General features: G+C 44.9%; 1 protein-coding gene across 1 annotated transcript in view; it reads right to left on the bottom strand.

The window, feature by feature from the left end:
- FGF18 (fibroblast growth factor 18) overlaps positions 1–17,081 on the bottom strand; it is a 740,912-nt gene that overhangs the window by 95,010 nt on the left and 628,821 nt on the right. Inside the window, exon 3 of the mRNA XM_082257180.1 lies at positions 1,726–1,832. Within this exon, the coding sequence (XP_082113306.1) occupies positions 1,726–1,832 (107 nt within the window). The remainder of the gene's footprint in view (positions 1–1,725; positions 1,833–17,081) is intronic.

Raw genomic sequence — 17,081 nt, 5'->3', positions numbered from 1 at the left:
AAGGACTGACTTTTAGAGATAAGACACCAAAAGACATGTCTTGCAATGTAAATGAAAATGTATATGAAAACAACTACCGGTATTATTTATTGCAATAAAGTTCAAGTTCTTTCTAATTTCTGTTTGTTTCTAATTTCCATTTGTTTTTTTTTTGTTTTTTTTGATTATAAACGTTTATTAAAAGTAAACATAGAAAATTATACAACGTTAAGTATTGACAGTGAACATTAGAAGTACATTGTGGAAATTATATAACTTACAGCAATGATGTAACATATCACTGTTATACAAAATAATGCAACATACAATAATATATATTGTATATGTATACTATCTTAGAAAAACTTTCGCATTTCACATTCAATTATTCTGATAAAGTGAACGTTCATTATCTAGGGTTTAAATTTAAGTAAAAGTATTAATAACATATGCATTTATGATCAAACAACCGAAATGTCACCTGGCCTGACCAACTGTATATGTGGGGGGTAAAAGGTGAACACCACCGTTAGATATCCCTTCTGCTTCTAGTGAAACATCCATGCAACCATGCATGGATATCGATTATGTCGCTTGTGTGCATCTATATAAGAACCAGGGGTTCCATTTTTGGTCATACAGATGTATAGAGTTTGTTAAAGTGTGATGATACCTTTCCATAGATCTGATGTCCTCTATTCTATGCGTAACCAATGGGAATGGAACGTGAGGCTCTTTCCACTGTCTAGTTATTGCCCATAGCATCGCTACGCAAATTGTGTGGGATAATCTGTTCAGTTGTATGGAGAGATCCGGTATGCTTCTAAACAATAAACAATGCGTTATTGACAAATTGGTGTTCTTATCTGTAACCTTCCTTATCAGATCCATTACTTCTGACCAGGTATTTTGTATCTTAGGGCAGTCCCAGAATATGTGTTTCAGAGTGCCCGACTCGCCACAACCTCTAAAACAGTCCGCAGAGACCTCTGGATAAAATTTATTCAACTTTACAGGTATTAAGTACCATCTAGTATGTAACTTAATCGCCGTTTCCCTCACTCCCAACGATCTGGTAGAGCTCCTCAGGTTCTAATTTCCATTTGTACTCCTACTGTCAATCATTCATCATACATCAGTTCAAAGATTTAGGAATATTAAATGGTCATTACCTTTTTCCATATCCCTCATAGTAGTTTTCTAGTTTGGGTATAAAATAAGACCTTAGTCACACCTTTCAAGCTGTATGTGATTTGTCTATGCACACAGGTTTATGCCTGTTATTTTATGTGTTAAGATCAAACCCTTTACTTGAGAATAGGGAAAACATCTTTCCACCAAGATGCTAAGAATGATGTTTTGCAGTAAACCACCATCAGTTCTGGATGTAGATGGTACATGGTCCTAAGTGGCTAAGGGCAAATGAGATATAGCTATATGATGTGGCTGATTATCTTGAGGAGTGGTGGCTTGAAAAAATGAATGCAAAAAAAAAAAAATACTGTGAAATCATTTATAGTTAGATCCCCAAGTGTATAGTGGCTGTAATTATTACGAGAACATTTTATGGGGCCAAATTTTGAAACAGGGCTCAGAGGTAGTTAGCTGCTAGTCTTTGAGGCTGGCCTACAAATTGTTACCACAGATTATGCGTGTTATGACACATTTCAGGCTCCTAAACAATGCAAACATCATTCCAAGCCAATTATTTCATTTTCTAATAAAGTAACTTAACAAAGGACTTACCTTTCCAATAAGCTTGCCTTTTCTGTTCATACAAAGGTAAAAGTCTGTCTCTCTTCCTTTAATCCGGACTTGGCTACCAAATGTGTCAGTTTCCACTAGCAGCTGGGCTTGTAAAGAAAGAGAAACCTTATTTAACTGACCTGTAATTAAATATGTTTATGGAAATGACAGATAGAATGCAATTTTTTTAAATAAAAAATGTAGGTACAAACATCTCTATATACATCAATAACTGAAAACATAATAATACTCATGGGATCTTAAGGGTACCAAGCTGCAACTTTGATTGCCTGCAAATAAGCACATTTTAAATATATTTTTTCGAAAAAGTGCATTAAAAGTATAACAAAAAAAAAAATGTATTGTTCAAAACAAACTTAATCATGCTTACATATGTTAACATTCATTGTCAACATGTTCTCAAAATATTTTACTAATCTCATATATCATCATTACCCATTATACAGTCGTGGCAGTATTTATAAATTTATTGGCACACATCTCTTCCCTGATTTTCCATTTCTGTACTGTGCAAAAGTTTTAGACAGGTGTGAAAAAATACTTTAAGTTAAGAATGCTTTCAGAAATAGAAGTGTTAGTGGTTAATTTTTATCAATTAAAAATGGAACATAAACCCACACTTGCTGTCTGGAAACTGAATAAGTTGGAAATTTGTTGTGTTGTGTTTTGGCTTCTGGTGATTGCTTGTGGTTGCAATTGACTTATTAGCCCCTGCCCCAAAGCAACCCCCTAATTTTGAGGGCATGTGGTCTGGTATGGTTCAAGAGGGGGTGGTGCTCGCTCATCCCCTCCCTTTTCTGACCTGCTGGGCTGCATGCTTGGATAAGGGTATGGTATGGATTTTGGGGGGACCTCACGTCATTTTTTTATTTTGATTTTGGCATAGGGCTCCCCCCCCAAATCTATACCAGACCCAACTGGCCTGGTATAAATTTGGCAGGAGGACCCCACGTCATTTTTTTTCCCAAATTTTTTTGGTGTCAATTCTTTTTTTTTTTTAACATAAAAAAGGATGTAGTTAAGGATGTGGTTGCCCAGCTTCCACCTGACCTGCTCCTTAAAAAACAGCTATGTGATAAAGAGGAAAAAAAAATGCATGAAAACTGCAAAAACGCATCAAAAACATGGGTTTAAAAAAGCAAAACGCACTGCAAAAAATACTGTAAAAAAAGCATCAAGCGCGGGTACATAGATGTGAACCTAGACTTAGACTGGGAGGGAATGTTGCCATAGATATACACGGAGCAGGAATGTAATTTTTTTTTTTTTTTTTAGAAATTTATCAAGTTACAAGTAAGTGTAAGGAAACAACATGACATAAATCAGGAGTATTTCCACCAAAAAAAAAAAAAAAAAGAAAAACGGTTTACAAACACAACACAGAGTCTAAGAAGGTCATTGCATATAACAGATATGAATTAAGACATGTGTAACAAATGGCTAACATAAGGGACATAATCAGACCCAGTGTAAGACATGGGAGGAAACATCGGGGCATATTGGAAAATTTTGGAATACACATGCCAAGGGAGGGTGCTTGTAAAGAAAATCTCAACAAGGGAAGGGGTGATTGTGAATTGGAGTGCTAGGGAGAGTTAGGTCGCCATAGACAGTCATCCCAGGTCTCCTAACATTTAATAAACTGCAGAAGAGTGTCAGTTGCAGTGACTGTAAGGAATTCCATTCTCCAGACGTCAGTCATAGTGTGTGAAAGTAGGGTATGAAGAGCGTAACAGTGGATTTCCAATTGAGGGGGATTACTCTCTGAGGAACAAGTAGTATATAGGAAATCAAACGTTTTGTTGATTTGGTAACACCGGAGAAGGGAAGGCCTAGTAAATAGTGGAAATTACATGTTAAACAACTGGTCGAGTAATAACCTGACATCATTCCAAAAAGACTGTAAGTGTGCACATTGCCAAAAAATATGATGGAGGAAGCCTTGCTCAAGACCACAACAATGCCAACATAAAGCTGAGAGCGAGTAGTCTTGGTGATGTAGCATACCTGGGGTTTTGTACCAGAACATCAGTATTTTCAAAGTAGTCTCTCTCTGTACCACACATCTGGATGATTTAAAGGCAGCTGACGAGATCTTGTCCCAAAGATTTAGAGGGATAGGTCTCTGAAGAATATGTGCCCATTTCTGCATATAGAGCTGTGTTTCTTCCGTAAGAGGGGTCACCTCATGGAGAATCCTATATGTGGAGGAAATTGAATGTAATGGGTACAGCCCCTGGGCACATACTGTATATCAAAAGTGGTGAGTCTACTGATTGGAAAAAACGTTTAACTTGTAAATAAGAATAAAGCATCGTTTTGGGAATAATATATTTTTCTCAAAGGTCTGCAAAAGTGAGTAGTTGACAGGACACAGGCTGGGCTACCCACTTACAAGACCAGTATTATTGTGTTTAGTAGGAATATTGCACCAGCACTTTTATTATCTATTCCACCATCCAAATCAGTTCACCTTTCCTCTTTTTGTCGAAGATCACCTTGTTAGCTGCCCACGCCTTGACCATCGCTTCCTGTAGCAGTTTGCTGTTGAGATTGAGGAATTCATCGACACTCCGAGCTGCAGGGACCGTGGACTCAGAGACAACACAAGGAAAAAATGATGGATGGAACCCGTAGTTGGCAAAGAATGGTGACTGGCCTGTGGCTGAGTGTTTGGCGTTGTTATAGGCAAATTCCGCTAAAGGTAATAATGACACCCAGTTATCCTGGACAAACGTGGTAAAGCACCGAATATACTGTTCAAGAGTTTGATTTGTCCTCTCTGTTTGTCCATTCGTCTGAGGGTGGAATGCTGATGACATGGATAGCTTGATCTTTAGGGTTTCACACAGGGATCTCCAGAACCGGGAGGTGAATTGGACCCCTCTATCGGAAACAATGTCCGCTGGGATCCCGTGAAGCCTGATTATCTCCTTGATAAATATTTGAGCAGTCTCAAAGGAGGGGGTGTTCTTTAGTGGCAGAAAGTGAGCCATCTTTGATAGACGGTCAACCACTACATAAATGACAGAGCAACCTTCAGACGGAGGGAGTTCAACAATGAAATCCATGGAAATAATTTTCCATGGACTATCTGGGACTGGCAGTGGTCTGAGTAACCCCCAGGCCTTGCTTCTAACCGTCTTGCTCCGGTTACAGATGGGGCATGCTCCTACATACTGTTTACAGTCCCTTTCTAAATCAGGCCACCAGAACGTGCGTTGTATCAGGTCCATAGTCTTGTGAACCCCAAAGTGACCAGCCAAAGGGTGGTCATGGCACAGGCCCAGGATCATCACTTGAGTGCTTTCAGGGACAAAAATCTTGTTACCCCGCCATAATAGTCCATCTCGGGAAGATGATGTAATTCCAGGGAGGCAGGGGACATCCCTCGAGGCTTGTTGCATAAGGGACAGCAGGTCAGGTTGAAGCAGCAGAAAGTGGTTTGGGGATAGGATGGTGTCTGGCACTGAAGTCTCCTTAGGGTCGTCAAACATCCGGGAGAGCGCATCAGGCTTAACGTTCTTTGATCCAGGCCGATACGTAATGTGGAAAGAAAATAGGGAGAAAAATAATGCCCAACGAGCTTGGCGTGGCTTCAGGCGCTTGGCTGTCCTTAAATATTCAAGGTTTTTATGATCTGTATAGATCAGGATAGGGTGTGCTGCTCCTTCTAATAGATACCGCCATTCCTCCAGGGCGGCCTTGATGGCCAAGAGCTCCCGATCACCCACATCATAATATCATAATTTTTCTCTGCTGGTGAAAGCTTGCGGGAGAAAAAAGCCACAGGGTGGACTAAATCTTTAAGACCTTGACGTTGGGAAATGACCGAACCTACAGCTGTTTCTGAGGCATTTACTTCAAGTAGATAGGGCAAAGTGGGATCAGGGTGGCTCAGGATTGGTGCGGTGGTGAATAGTCCCTTCAAAGTACTGAAGGTGGCCTGTGCCTCAGAGGTCCAACAGAAACGCTTGTTCTGCTTGGTTAGCTGCGTAATAGGAGCAATGATGGTGGAGAATCCTTTAATAAACTTCCTTTAGAAATTGGCAAAACCAATAAAACGTTGTACCCCCTTTTTGTCTGAGGGTGCTGGCCAGTCCAGGATGGCAGAGACCTTTTGTGGGTCCATCTTGATGCCTGTGGAAGAAATTATGAGTCCCAAAAACTGAATACTCCGTTGTTTGAACTCACATTTTATTGGTTTGGCGTATAGCCTATGTTGCCGAAGACGGTGGAGGACCTTCTTGACGTGTTCCCGGTGTTGGTCCAGGGAAGCAGAAAAGACTAGGATGTCGTCCAGGTAAAAAATTACAAAGACATCTAGATAATCTCTGAAAATGTCATTGACAAAATGTTGAAAAGTCACCGGGGCATTACAAAGGCCGAAAGGCATCACCAGATATTCGTAATGGCCAAACCTGGTACGGAAGGCCGTTTTCCACTTGTCCCCTTCACGAATGCGGACCAAATTGTAGGCTCCCCTCAGGTCCAGCTTAGTAAACAGAGAAGCGGACCTCAGTCTTTGAAAAAGTTCGGGGATCAGTGGAAGGGGGTAACGATTTTTAACTGTTATCTTGTTCAGTTCCCGGTAGTCAACACAGGGCCGAAGAGAATTGTCCTTCTTCTCTACAAAGAAGATTCCTGCCCCTGCCGGGGAGGTGGATGGGTGGATGAACCCTCTCTTCAGGTTTTCTTCCACGTACTCTTTAAGGGTTCCCATCTCACGTTCTGATAGAGGGAAGATCCGACCGAAGGGAATCTCAGCTCCTGGGAGTAACTCAATCGGCAATCATAGGGACGGTGGGGGGGGGGGGGAGAGTTTCAGCCCCTTGTTTTCTAAAAACATCCAGGTACTCGTGGTAGGGTTCAGGTACGAGAGACCGTGTCTCTTTATCAGAGTCTGTGCATAGCAAGATACTGGGGGAACTGAGGGGCATCGGCAAGCAGTGGTTCTGGCAGTAGGAAGACTGAAATTGGATGTCTCCAGGGGCCCAGTTGATCGATGGGTTATGTGCCTGAAGCCAAGGCAGCCCCAAAATGACTGGAAATAGGGGGGAAGCAATGGTGTCCAAGCTCAGGAGCTCCTTGTGATTTCCAACAGCAGTTACGGGTAAAGGAGGGGTTTCTTGGGTCACCAATCCAGACTTGATGCGTGAACCATCTGCCAAAAATACAGAGAGTCCTTGTGACTTGGGTCGAAGGGGAATGTGCTGTTGTGCTGCAAATGATAAGTCAATAAAGCAGCTGCATGCTCCAGAGTCAATTATTGCGGTGACTGGTACCATACCTTCCGGAAGCTGAAAAAGAACAGACAGAGCCAGGTGAGTAGTGCTGGAAGAGGGTGCCAGATAGCTTGAGGGCGAGATGGAGAAGCACTTACGCAGCTTTGCAGGACAGGAGCGTACATAGTGACCGGCCTCCCCGCAGTACAGACACAGATTGTTCTGTCTCCGGCGAAGACGTTCTTCTGCTGTCAGGGAAGGTCGCATGAGTCCAAGCTGCATGGGTTCCGAGGTGTCCGGTACCGGTGTAGCAGGAGCCGGATCTGTAGGGACGAAACTGGTGGGAAAAGGACGTCCGGGAGTGGGTACTCGGGGCAACATCCAGACTGGGCGAGACTGCTGGGTATATCGCTCCACTCTGCGTTTGCGGAGCCGACGATCAATCTGGATCGCCAGTGCGATCAATTCCTCCAAAGTTTCTGGTACACCCACACGGGCCAGCTCGTCTTTCAGCCCCTCTGAAAGACCTAGACGGAACTGGTGACGTAAGGCCGCATCGTTCCAGGGACTGCACACGTCCTTCCAACTGGGTATTTCACGGCCTGAGTAAGAGCCGCCAAATGCTGACATATCTCATCCATCGGAGAGATCCCTCGTGCAGGCTCGGTCATGGCTGTGTTATACTGTTAGGATGGCAGGTGGAGCCTGACTAATAGAGAGAACTCTCACCTGATGAGAAGGCCGTGGTAGCAGAGCTGGATGCCGGATGGACACCAAGGTAAGTACTCTGATAAGGACACAGGTTCACCTGAGGTGCGGAGTCTAAGTGTTAGCTGGTTTTCACCAGGACCCCTAATGGTGGGGATGGACTACGCTGCAAGCTAGCACCAGGTCGCGGTCCCCAGGATCACCCAGCCAGGCAGAGCGCAGGTTCTGGTCCAGAAGCAGAGAAGCAGACAAGGGTTAACCAAGAGAGTAGTCAAACGAGCCAAAGGTCAGGGCGGGCAGCAAGTAGCAAGGTCAAGAGGAAGCCGGGTCAAATAATCAGGAACAACAGGTACACAGGAACACAGGATCACAAGCAAGAGCTGAAGATAACACAGCAACTTCCTGTAGTGACAGCTGTGTTTAAATAGGCCAATTTGGTAGCCTTGAGCTATACTGAGGTAGCCTCGAACCACACTGAGGTAGCCTCTAGCTATACTAAGGTAGCCTCGAACCACACTGAGGTAGCCTCTAGCTATACTGAGGTAGCCTGGAACCATACTGAGGTAGCCTCTAGCTATACTAAGGTAGCCTCTAGCTATTCAAGGTGCCTCTTCGTACACGCATGTGTATAGGCGTTCGCCGGTTTGCGGCACCAGTGCGCCTGTGTATAGCAGTGGATCCCTGACAGGCAAAGTAAGCTCGAGGAGAGACAAAGGACAGCCAATAGTGAAGTAAGTCTAAACAAGCAGGGTTTATTAGAAGTAATGCACTTACATTTAAATCGTCATATCAACAGCATTGCAATGTTTGAAAAGACCGCGGTGTGTGGCGTGCTCCACATCGATACGTCCACCTTACGCGTATCGTCAAACTTGTGACATCATCAGAGGTGTCTATGGGGCTTATTAGAAAATTTTTAACATTTCTGCTTGGCCCACAGTAAAGATTTTGCAATTTTATACATCGCTATGGATTTAAAATGGCCACGAAGAGACGTGACCGTGTAGAGGCGAGCCACTGTGGGGGAGTGCAGACGCAGTCTCTCTGAGGCACGTCGTTTATTAAGCAAAGAAGCCTTGAGGCTAGTGGCGTCTTCAGAAATAGAGCCTTCAGAAATGCATAGTCCTCAGAAAAAGGCCTTGTGCGACTCCCACAACGTTGAGGCCTAAAGAACCCACATTAAGTTGAAAAATATCTCAATGGTGATCTCGGCATAGAAAAAAAGCTATTCAATTGGAGGGATTGCATGAGGACTCGAGGGCATAGAATGCGATTGAGGAGAAGCGTTTTAACCTCAGGCAACGTGGGGGGTTCTTTACTTTTAGGGCTACAAGATTGTGGAATTCTCTACCACAAGAGGTGGTTTCTGCAGGAAGTATGGTGGCTTTCAAAAGACTCTTAGACGTACATCTCAAAGATCAGAACATTCAGGGGTATGTGAGAGGATTACGGCCACACACACCTACACAGGTTGAACTGGATGGACTATTGTCTTTATTCAACCTCACCTACTATGTAACCATGTATGTAACAGTTACTCTTGCTGGGCGCAGAAATGGGACCTGCTGGTAAGAATTCCATACAAATTTGAAATTGCATGTACTTGTCATACAGGTGCCAAAATAACAAGGAATCTAATAAGAAATGTAAAAACGAACACAAGAAGGCTAAAATTGACTCAGAGAGACAAATAGCAGAGGAAAGTAAAAAGAACCCTAAGAAATACTTTAACCACTTGTTGCCCGCCCACCGTCAAATGACGGTGGAACGGTGCGGCTCTTGTTCTGGGATGCCGTCATATGACGGCGCACCAGAACAGGCGCACAGTGTGGCGATCGTGGCCGAGCCATGTTGCTAGGACATGGCGCGACCCCGATCTTGGTAAAGAGCCAATGACAGCCAGTCACATGTAAATGAGGAAGTGCCGTTTATCGGCTCTCCTCGCCTCACACTGTCAGAGTGTGTGGCGAGGAGAGCCCATCAGCGGCTCCTCCTCAATGGGGAACTTAGGAAAGGTAATCAGGGCACTGATCATAAGTGCCCTGATAACAGAAAAGCTAAAAAACAGTGCCCACCATCAGTGCCCACAGTTCCCACTGTCAGTGCCCACAGTGCCCACCATCAGTGCCCATAGTGTTGCCAGTCAGTGCCTGCTTATCTGTGCTGCCCATCAGTGTCCATCAGTGCCGCCCGTCAGTGCCCATCAGTGCTGCACGTCAATGCCCATCAGTGCCACCCGTCAATGCCCATCAGTGCCACCCGTCAATGCCCATCAGTGCAATTGTCATTCAAAGTGTGACAGCGCTGAAAGCTGAAAATTGGCCCGGGCAGAAAGGTGGTAAAAGTGCACTGTATTGAAGTAGTTAAATATATTAATAGCAAAAAAGCGAGGTCAGAGCACATTGCACACATAATTAACGATGATGGGAGGATGGTTACAGAGGACACAGAGAAAGCAACTGTACTAAATGCTTTCTTCTCCTCAGTTTTTACACAGGAAAAGGAGGGGTATACTGACCATGACTGTATGGTTAGCAGCACATCACAGGACTTGCCGCTATGGCTAACAGAGGGTGAAATCAAGGAAAGGCTAGATAACATTAACACAAATAAATCACCAGGACCGGATGGCGTGCACCCGAGAGTACATAAAAAGAACTCAGTAGGGTTATATGTAGACTGTTATTCCTGATCTTTGCAGATAGTATTTTGACTAGAGCTGTACAAGGTGACTGGAGGAAAGCCAATGTGATACCAATATTCAAAAAAGGGTGGAGACATAGCCTGGGAAACTATAGGCCAGTCAGCCTGACGTCAATAGTTTGTAAATTACTGGAAGGGGTGATAAGGGACTATATTCAAGAATTTGCTAAGGACAACAGTATCATCAGTTGTAATCAGCATGGGTTTACAAAAGGACGTTCTTGTCAAACCAATCTATTAACATTGTGAGGTGTGAGCTAGATGTCATTTAAACTTGCTCGCTGCTGTAATGTATTGTCGGCTCCTGGCAATACAGATAAAAAACATGAAAAAAAGGCGTGGGGTCCCCCCTGAAATCCATACCAGAACCTTATCTGAGCAAGCAGCCTGGCTGGACAGGATAAGGGGGGAACGAGCGAGCGCCCCCCCCCTTCTGAACCATACCAAGCCACTTACCCTCAACATGGGGAGGGTGCTTTGGGGTGCCCCCAAAGCACCTTGTCCCCATGTTTATGGGGACAAGGGCATCTTCCTGGACAACCCTGGGCTGTGGTTGTCGGGGTCTGCGGGTGGGGGGCTTATTGAAATCTGGAAAGGGGGCCCCCAGATCCTGCCCCCTTATGTGAATGGATATCGGGTACATCATACCCCTACCCAGTCACCAAACAAATGTACAAAACAAATTGACAAAAGCCAGTTTTGACAAGTCCTTTATTCAAAAATAAAAAAATTGTGTTTGCTGATGTGAATCCATCGCCAATCATGTCGCCCACCGCCGCACCCGAAAAATATTTAAAACAAAAAGAAGCTCCTGCCTCTTCAGACGCCTCCCATGTAATGAGCTGTTTGAGCTGTGACAGCTTTTTTTTTAGAAATCTGACATCACGAGCGCCCCATAATGCACTGCTCAGGTGCAGTAAATAAATTACTGATGTCACGTCAGAAGGGGCGGTGCCGCCGGGTGGTGTCCCTGTCCCTTTCTTATAAAAGAGCTGTCACAGCTCCAGCAGCTCATTACGCCGAAGGCGTCTGAGGAGGCGGGAGCATTTTTTTTTCTATTTTTCGTGTGTGGCGGCGGCCGACGTGATTTATGATGGATTTACATCAGGGGATATTAATTTTTTATTTTTTTAATAAAGGACTTGTCAAAAACTGGCTTTTGTCTTTATTTTTTTTGTACACTTTTTCGGTGAATGGGTAGGGGTACAATGTACCCATTATCCATTCACATGGGGGCAGGATCTGGGGGCCCCTTTGTTAAAGGGTGCTTCCAGATTCTGATAAGCCCCCCCACCCGCAGACCCTGACAACCACAGACCAGGGTTGTGCAGGAAGAGGCCCTTGTCTCTTGTCGCTCGCTCATCCCCCCCATCCTGTCCAGCCAGGCTGCTTGCTCGGATAAGGGTTTGGTATGGATTTTGGGGTACTTAATTTTGGCATGGGTTTCCCCTTAAAATCCATACCAGCCCTGTTTTTTTCATGTTTTTTATCTGTATTGCCGGGAGCCGACAAAACATTACAGCCGCGAGCAAGTTTAAATCTCATAAAAATTCAGCCCTAAACTACACTGCACTGCTTAAAATATATATCCTGCAATAACTGATATATATATATATATATATATATATATATATATATATATATATATATTACACTGCCTGATCTATTACTACAATGCACAGTCCACTAACTACCTGCCTAATCTCACTCCTATCTCGCCTAACACACTATACACGGATGCCGTATAAGCAGCAGCTTTATTTTGTGTGGGGCGTGGACTTAGCCCCTGAACCATGATTGGCTAAATGCACCCTGCCTTTGGCCAATCATGGGCATTGTGCTGTGATTGGCCAAAGCATACAGGTCACGTGCATGAACACATGAACACCCGATGTTTGAGTCGAACTTACGTTCGACTGGAACTCAAAGCTCATCCCTACTCTTGACATGTTTATACAGGGATTAAATTATAATAACAGAGGTATAAAGTTGTACTGCGAGTACTACATAGTTAGCTTTTCTCTATTTGGATTTGATAGTTCAGGGTGATCGAATCTCTACTATGACTCATTTAAAAAAGACAGATCAGAATGGTTTTAGTCCATCCGACAGTTGTCATCATAATTCATGGCTTAAAGCAGTTCCTAAAGGCCAGTTCATGCACCTTAGACAAAATTGTTCTAATCTTAGTGATTATTTTATATAAGCTAACAATCTGAAATCCAAATTTCTCAAAAAAGGGTAGGAAGAACATGCACTTAAATCTGTGATTAGAGAAGTGGCACGGGTAGATAGCACAGATCTACTTAAACCTAATAGACACAACGGACAAAATAATCATTCTTTAAAAAAGTCCTTTATTACGTCCTATTCTACACAGCATTATGCGATAAAGAGAATAATTCGAAAACATTGGTCGATCCTTAAGAATGATAATATGTTAGGACCAGCACCCCCTGAACAACCTTGTGTCATTTTTAGAGGTGTTCCCTCTTTGAGACATAAAATCACACATAATGTAGTTGATCGTCCTATTAAACCTACCTTGTTTCAAGATTTAAAAGGTTTTATTCTGTGTCGCAGGTGTAATATCTGTACACTCAATCCCTTTGAAGGTAGAAGGATAGAGAGTTTTAGTTCTCAACAAACAGGTCGAGAATAGTCTATTAACTCTTTTATCACCTGTTCTACTAAAAATGTATTGTATATGCTACAGTGTAAATGTAGGAAACAATATGTAGGCCGAACTATTAGAGCAGGGGTACTTAAAAAAAATCATGGGGGTCCGGTCAGAAAAATGTTCTTCAAGCGGAGGTCCGAGTGTTATATTGGTGCTATGATTCCACATGATATCCTCCAGATCGCAGCCTCTCGTGCACGTCACAGTGCCCACACACAAAATCCCTTTAGGGCCTACACACAGATCACGCTTTGTCTTTTTTTTTTTCAACTTTATTGAAATATCAAAATTACATTTCATTTTTGTTTATGCACCGCAGCTCAGTTTCGGTGCACAGAAACAGTATGCATTTCGCACTCCACTGCTCTGCACTCAGGGGTGCTGTTGCAGTGTGAATAGGACACATAGAAAACAATTGTGTTCTATTGCCCTTGCAGAGACCTGTGTTTTGCTAGTGCAGAAATCACAGACCCCCTTTTACATCAGTGTCCTCAGTCCCCCCCCCTTCACATCACAGACCCCCTTTTACATCAGTGTCCTCAGTCCCCCCTTCACATCCCAGATCCCCTTTTACATCAGTATCCTCAGTCCCCCCCTTCACATTACAGATCCCCTTTTACATCAATGTCCTCAACCCCCCCCCCCTTTCACATCACAGACCCCCTTTTACATCAGTGTCCTCCTCAGTACCCCCCTTCACATCAAAGACCCCTTTTTACATCAGTGTCCTCAGTACCCCACTTCACACCCCCCTTTTCCATCACAGACTGTCTCATCACAGACCCCCCCCCCGATCACAGACTGACCCATCACGGAACCCCCTAGTCACAGACTGACCCATCTCAGACCCCCATCACAGGCCCTCCATCACAGACTGACCCATCACTAACCCCCATCACAGACTGACCCATCACAGCCCCCCCCCCATCACAGACTGACCCATTACAGACACCCACCTTTACAGACTGACCCATCATAGACCCCCCACCCCAGACTGACCCATCACAGACTGACCCACCACAGACCCCCCCATCACAGACTGGCCTCCCACAGACCCCCCATCACAGACTGGCTCACCACAGACCCCCCATCACAGACTGACCCACCACAGACCCCCATCACAGACTGACCCACCACAGACTGACCCATCACAGACTGACCCACTACAGACCCCCCCATCACAGACCCCCCCACCACAGACCGACCCATCACAGACCCCCATCACAGACCCCCCACCACAGACCGACCCATCACAGACCCCCATCACAGACCCCCCACCACAGACTGACCTATCACAGACCCCCCCACCACAGACTGACCTATCACAGACCCCACACCACAGACTGACCCATCACAGACCCCCCAATCACAGAACCCCCCATAACAGAACCCCCCACAGACTGACCCATCACAGAACCCCTGGCACAGACTGACCCACCACAGACTCCCCTATCACAGACTGACCCATCACAGACCCCCCCCCCATCACAGACTGACCCACCACAGACCCCCCCATCACAGACTGACCCACCACAGAACCCCCTATCACAGACTGACCCACCACAGAACCCCCCCATCACAGACTGACCCACCACAGAACCCCCCATCACAGACTGACCCACCACAGAACCCCCACCACAGACTGACCCATCACAGAACCCCCATCACAGACTGACCCATCACAGAACCCCCATCACAGACTGACCCACCACAGACCCCCCACCACAAACTGACCCACCATAGACCCCCCCATCACAGACTGACCCACCACAGACCCCCATCACAGACTGACCCACCCCAGACTGACCCACCACAGAACCCCCATCACAGACTGACCCACCACAGACCCCCCATCACAGACTGACCTATCACAGACTGACCCACCACAGACCGACCTATCACAGACTGACCCACCACAGACCCCCCTACCACAGACTGACCCACCACAGACCCCCCCCATCACAGACTGACCCACCACAAACTGACCCACCACAGACTGACCCACCACAGACTGACCTATCACAGACCCCCCACCACAGACTGACCCAGCACAGAACCCCCCCACCACAGACTGACCCAGCACAGAACCCCCCCACCACAGACTGATCCATCACAAACCCCCCACCACAGACTGACCCATCACAGACCCCCCACCACAGACTGACCCATCACAAACCCCCCATCACAGAACCCCCGCCACAGACTGACCCATCACAGACCCCCCCATCACAGACTGACCCACCACAGAGCCCCCATCACAGACTGACCCACCCCAGACCCCCCCATCACAGACTGACCTATTACAGACCCCCCCCCATCACAGACGGACTCATCACAGTACTCTAATAAACTCCTGTCCTTTTGATAACAGCACAGCACTCCCCCTAAATTTTTCACACAAGACTGAAATCACGGCAGCCCTGGACAAAGTGCGGGACTTTTCACATTAAAGGAGGGTGATTGATTGCTGGGACCGCCCCACTGCCTAGCAACCAATCACCCGCGTCTTAACTTTAAAGGCCCCGCCCCTTTGTTCAGAACCGCCGCACTTCATGTCCTGTGTGAGAAAAAAACAAGAAGTGTGGGGAGGGGGCAATGCAGCAATAATATGGAAGGGATAGACCTGCCGCATGTGCCATGCTGTGAACACAGCGGCAGCGCAGGCAGGCAGGCAGGCGAGCCGGCGGTGGGGACAGAAAACACACGCAATTACTTGGCAAGGCTGCGGTCTGGGTAAGACGGTTACAGGGGCCGGAACCGGACCGCGGGCCACCATTTAGTGACCCCTGTATTAGAGCCTTACAGGTGAGATTGGGGGAACATGTTGGTAATATAAAAAAGGGTTTCCCTGGCCATAGTGTGTCTAAACACTATGACTAATGTCATCATAGAAACCCTAAGGACACCCTCTTTGTCGCAATTGATAAATTAATTCCACATTGGAGAGGATCCAATATCAAGAGAGAAATTTCGCGCATGGAGACGCAATGAATCTATTATTTGAAATCGTATGTTCCATACAGATTAAATGTAGAGTGGGATGTAAATTGTTTTATTAACAATGGTTAATATTATAATTTATAATTTTTAATTTATTTTACATACCATATCCACATTTTCATATCTATGTCTGTTTTAAGTTTTATAATTATGGTCAATGTATTAACCCAATCCATTAATATGAGGGAAGTGCTACAGTTTGCATGTGCTTATTTACATATTTTATTCACCATCATGGGTTATGCTAATTAATTTTTTATATTTACCACTAGATGGTGCTCTTACACAATTTTGCAGTCCACTCCCCTGTTTTTATTTAGGATTCATATTAATCATTTTTAGGGAGATGTGTATTACAGTTTTTCCGACACCAAGAGTCATCAATGTTTTAGATATGCACATTCATTTGAAATGTGTCTTTTAAAGTATTTTTTCCTTTTCTCCTGTTACGGAGAACTGTGCCTATGTAAGATGGAGCACTTCCGCCCGTAATGGATTCAGAGCTGATATGTTCACTTCCACCCTACCTCTATGTATATAAATAGCATGGTGCACATCTGGTAGCCACGCCCCTGACAATGTCAAACGTATGACGAAACACGTTGGGTGGGACCAGACGTGACGTCACCACGATTTTGCTCTTTAGATATAGATACAAGCTGTTATGCATATAATGTTTGTGAGTGCACAATAATAAATTACTGTTTTTACTGGGTTACGCTATGATCCTTTGTTTTTTTATATTTATTGGAAATCATAATTTTTGGATACTCACCTGAAGTAATATTGCTGATGTCTCTCATACTTACCTGATCCCACACTTACCAGATCAAGCGCTGTGGGCCTTTCCATTAATTTCAAGGCCACCTGTTTCTGGTAAGCGGCCACTCGTCTTCTATTTGAGTGTTGGTGGTTGCACCCATCAAGGTGGATGAATTGGAGATCATCTTATTTCTTACGCACATCGGGATTTGTGGTACTTTTTGATCACGGAAACTGTTTGTTTAATCACTATATTT

Source organism: Pelophylax lessonae, assembly GCF_965119305.1.
Source record: "Pelophylax lessonae genome assembly, chromosome: 4".
NCBI classification, from domain to species: domain Eukaryota; kingdom Metazoa; phylum Chordata; class Amphibia; order Anura; family Ranidae; genus Pelophylax; species Pelophylax lessonae.
The sequence above is the reverse complement of the archived record's forward strand: the minus strand, read 5'-3'. Positions and strand labels throughout refer to the sequence as shown.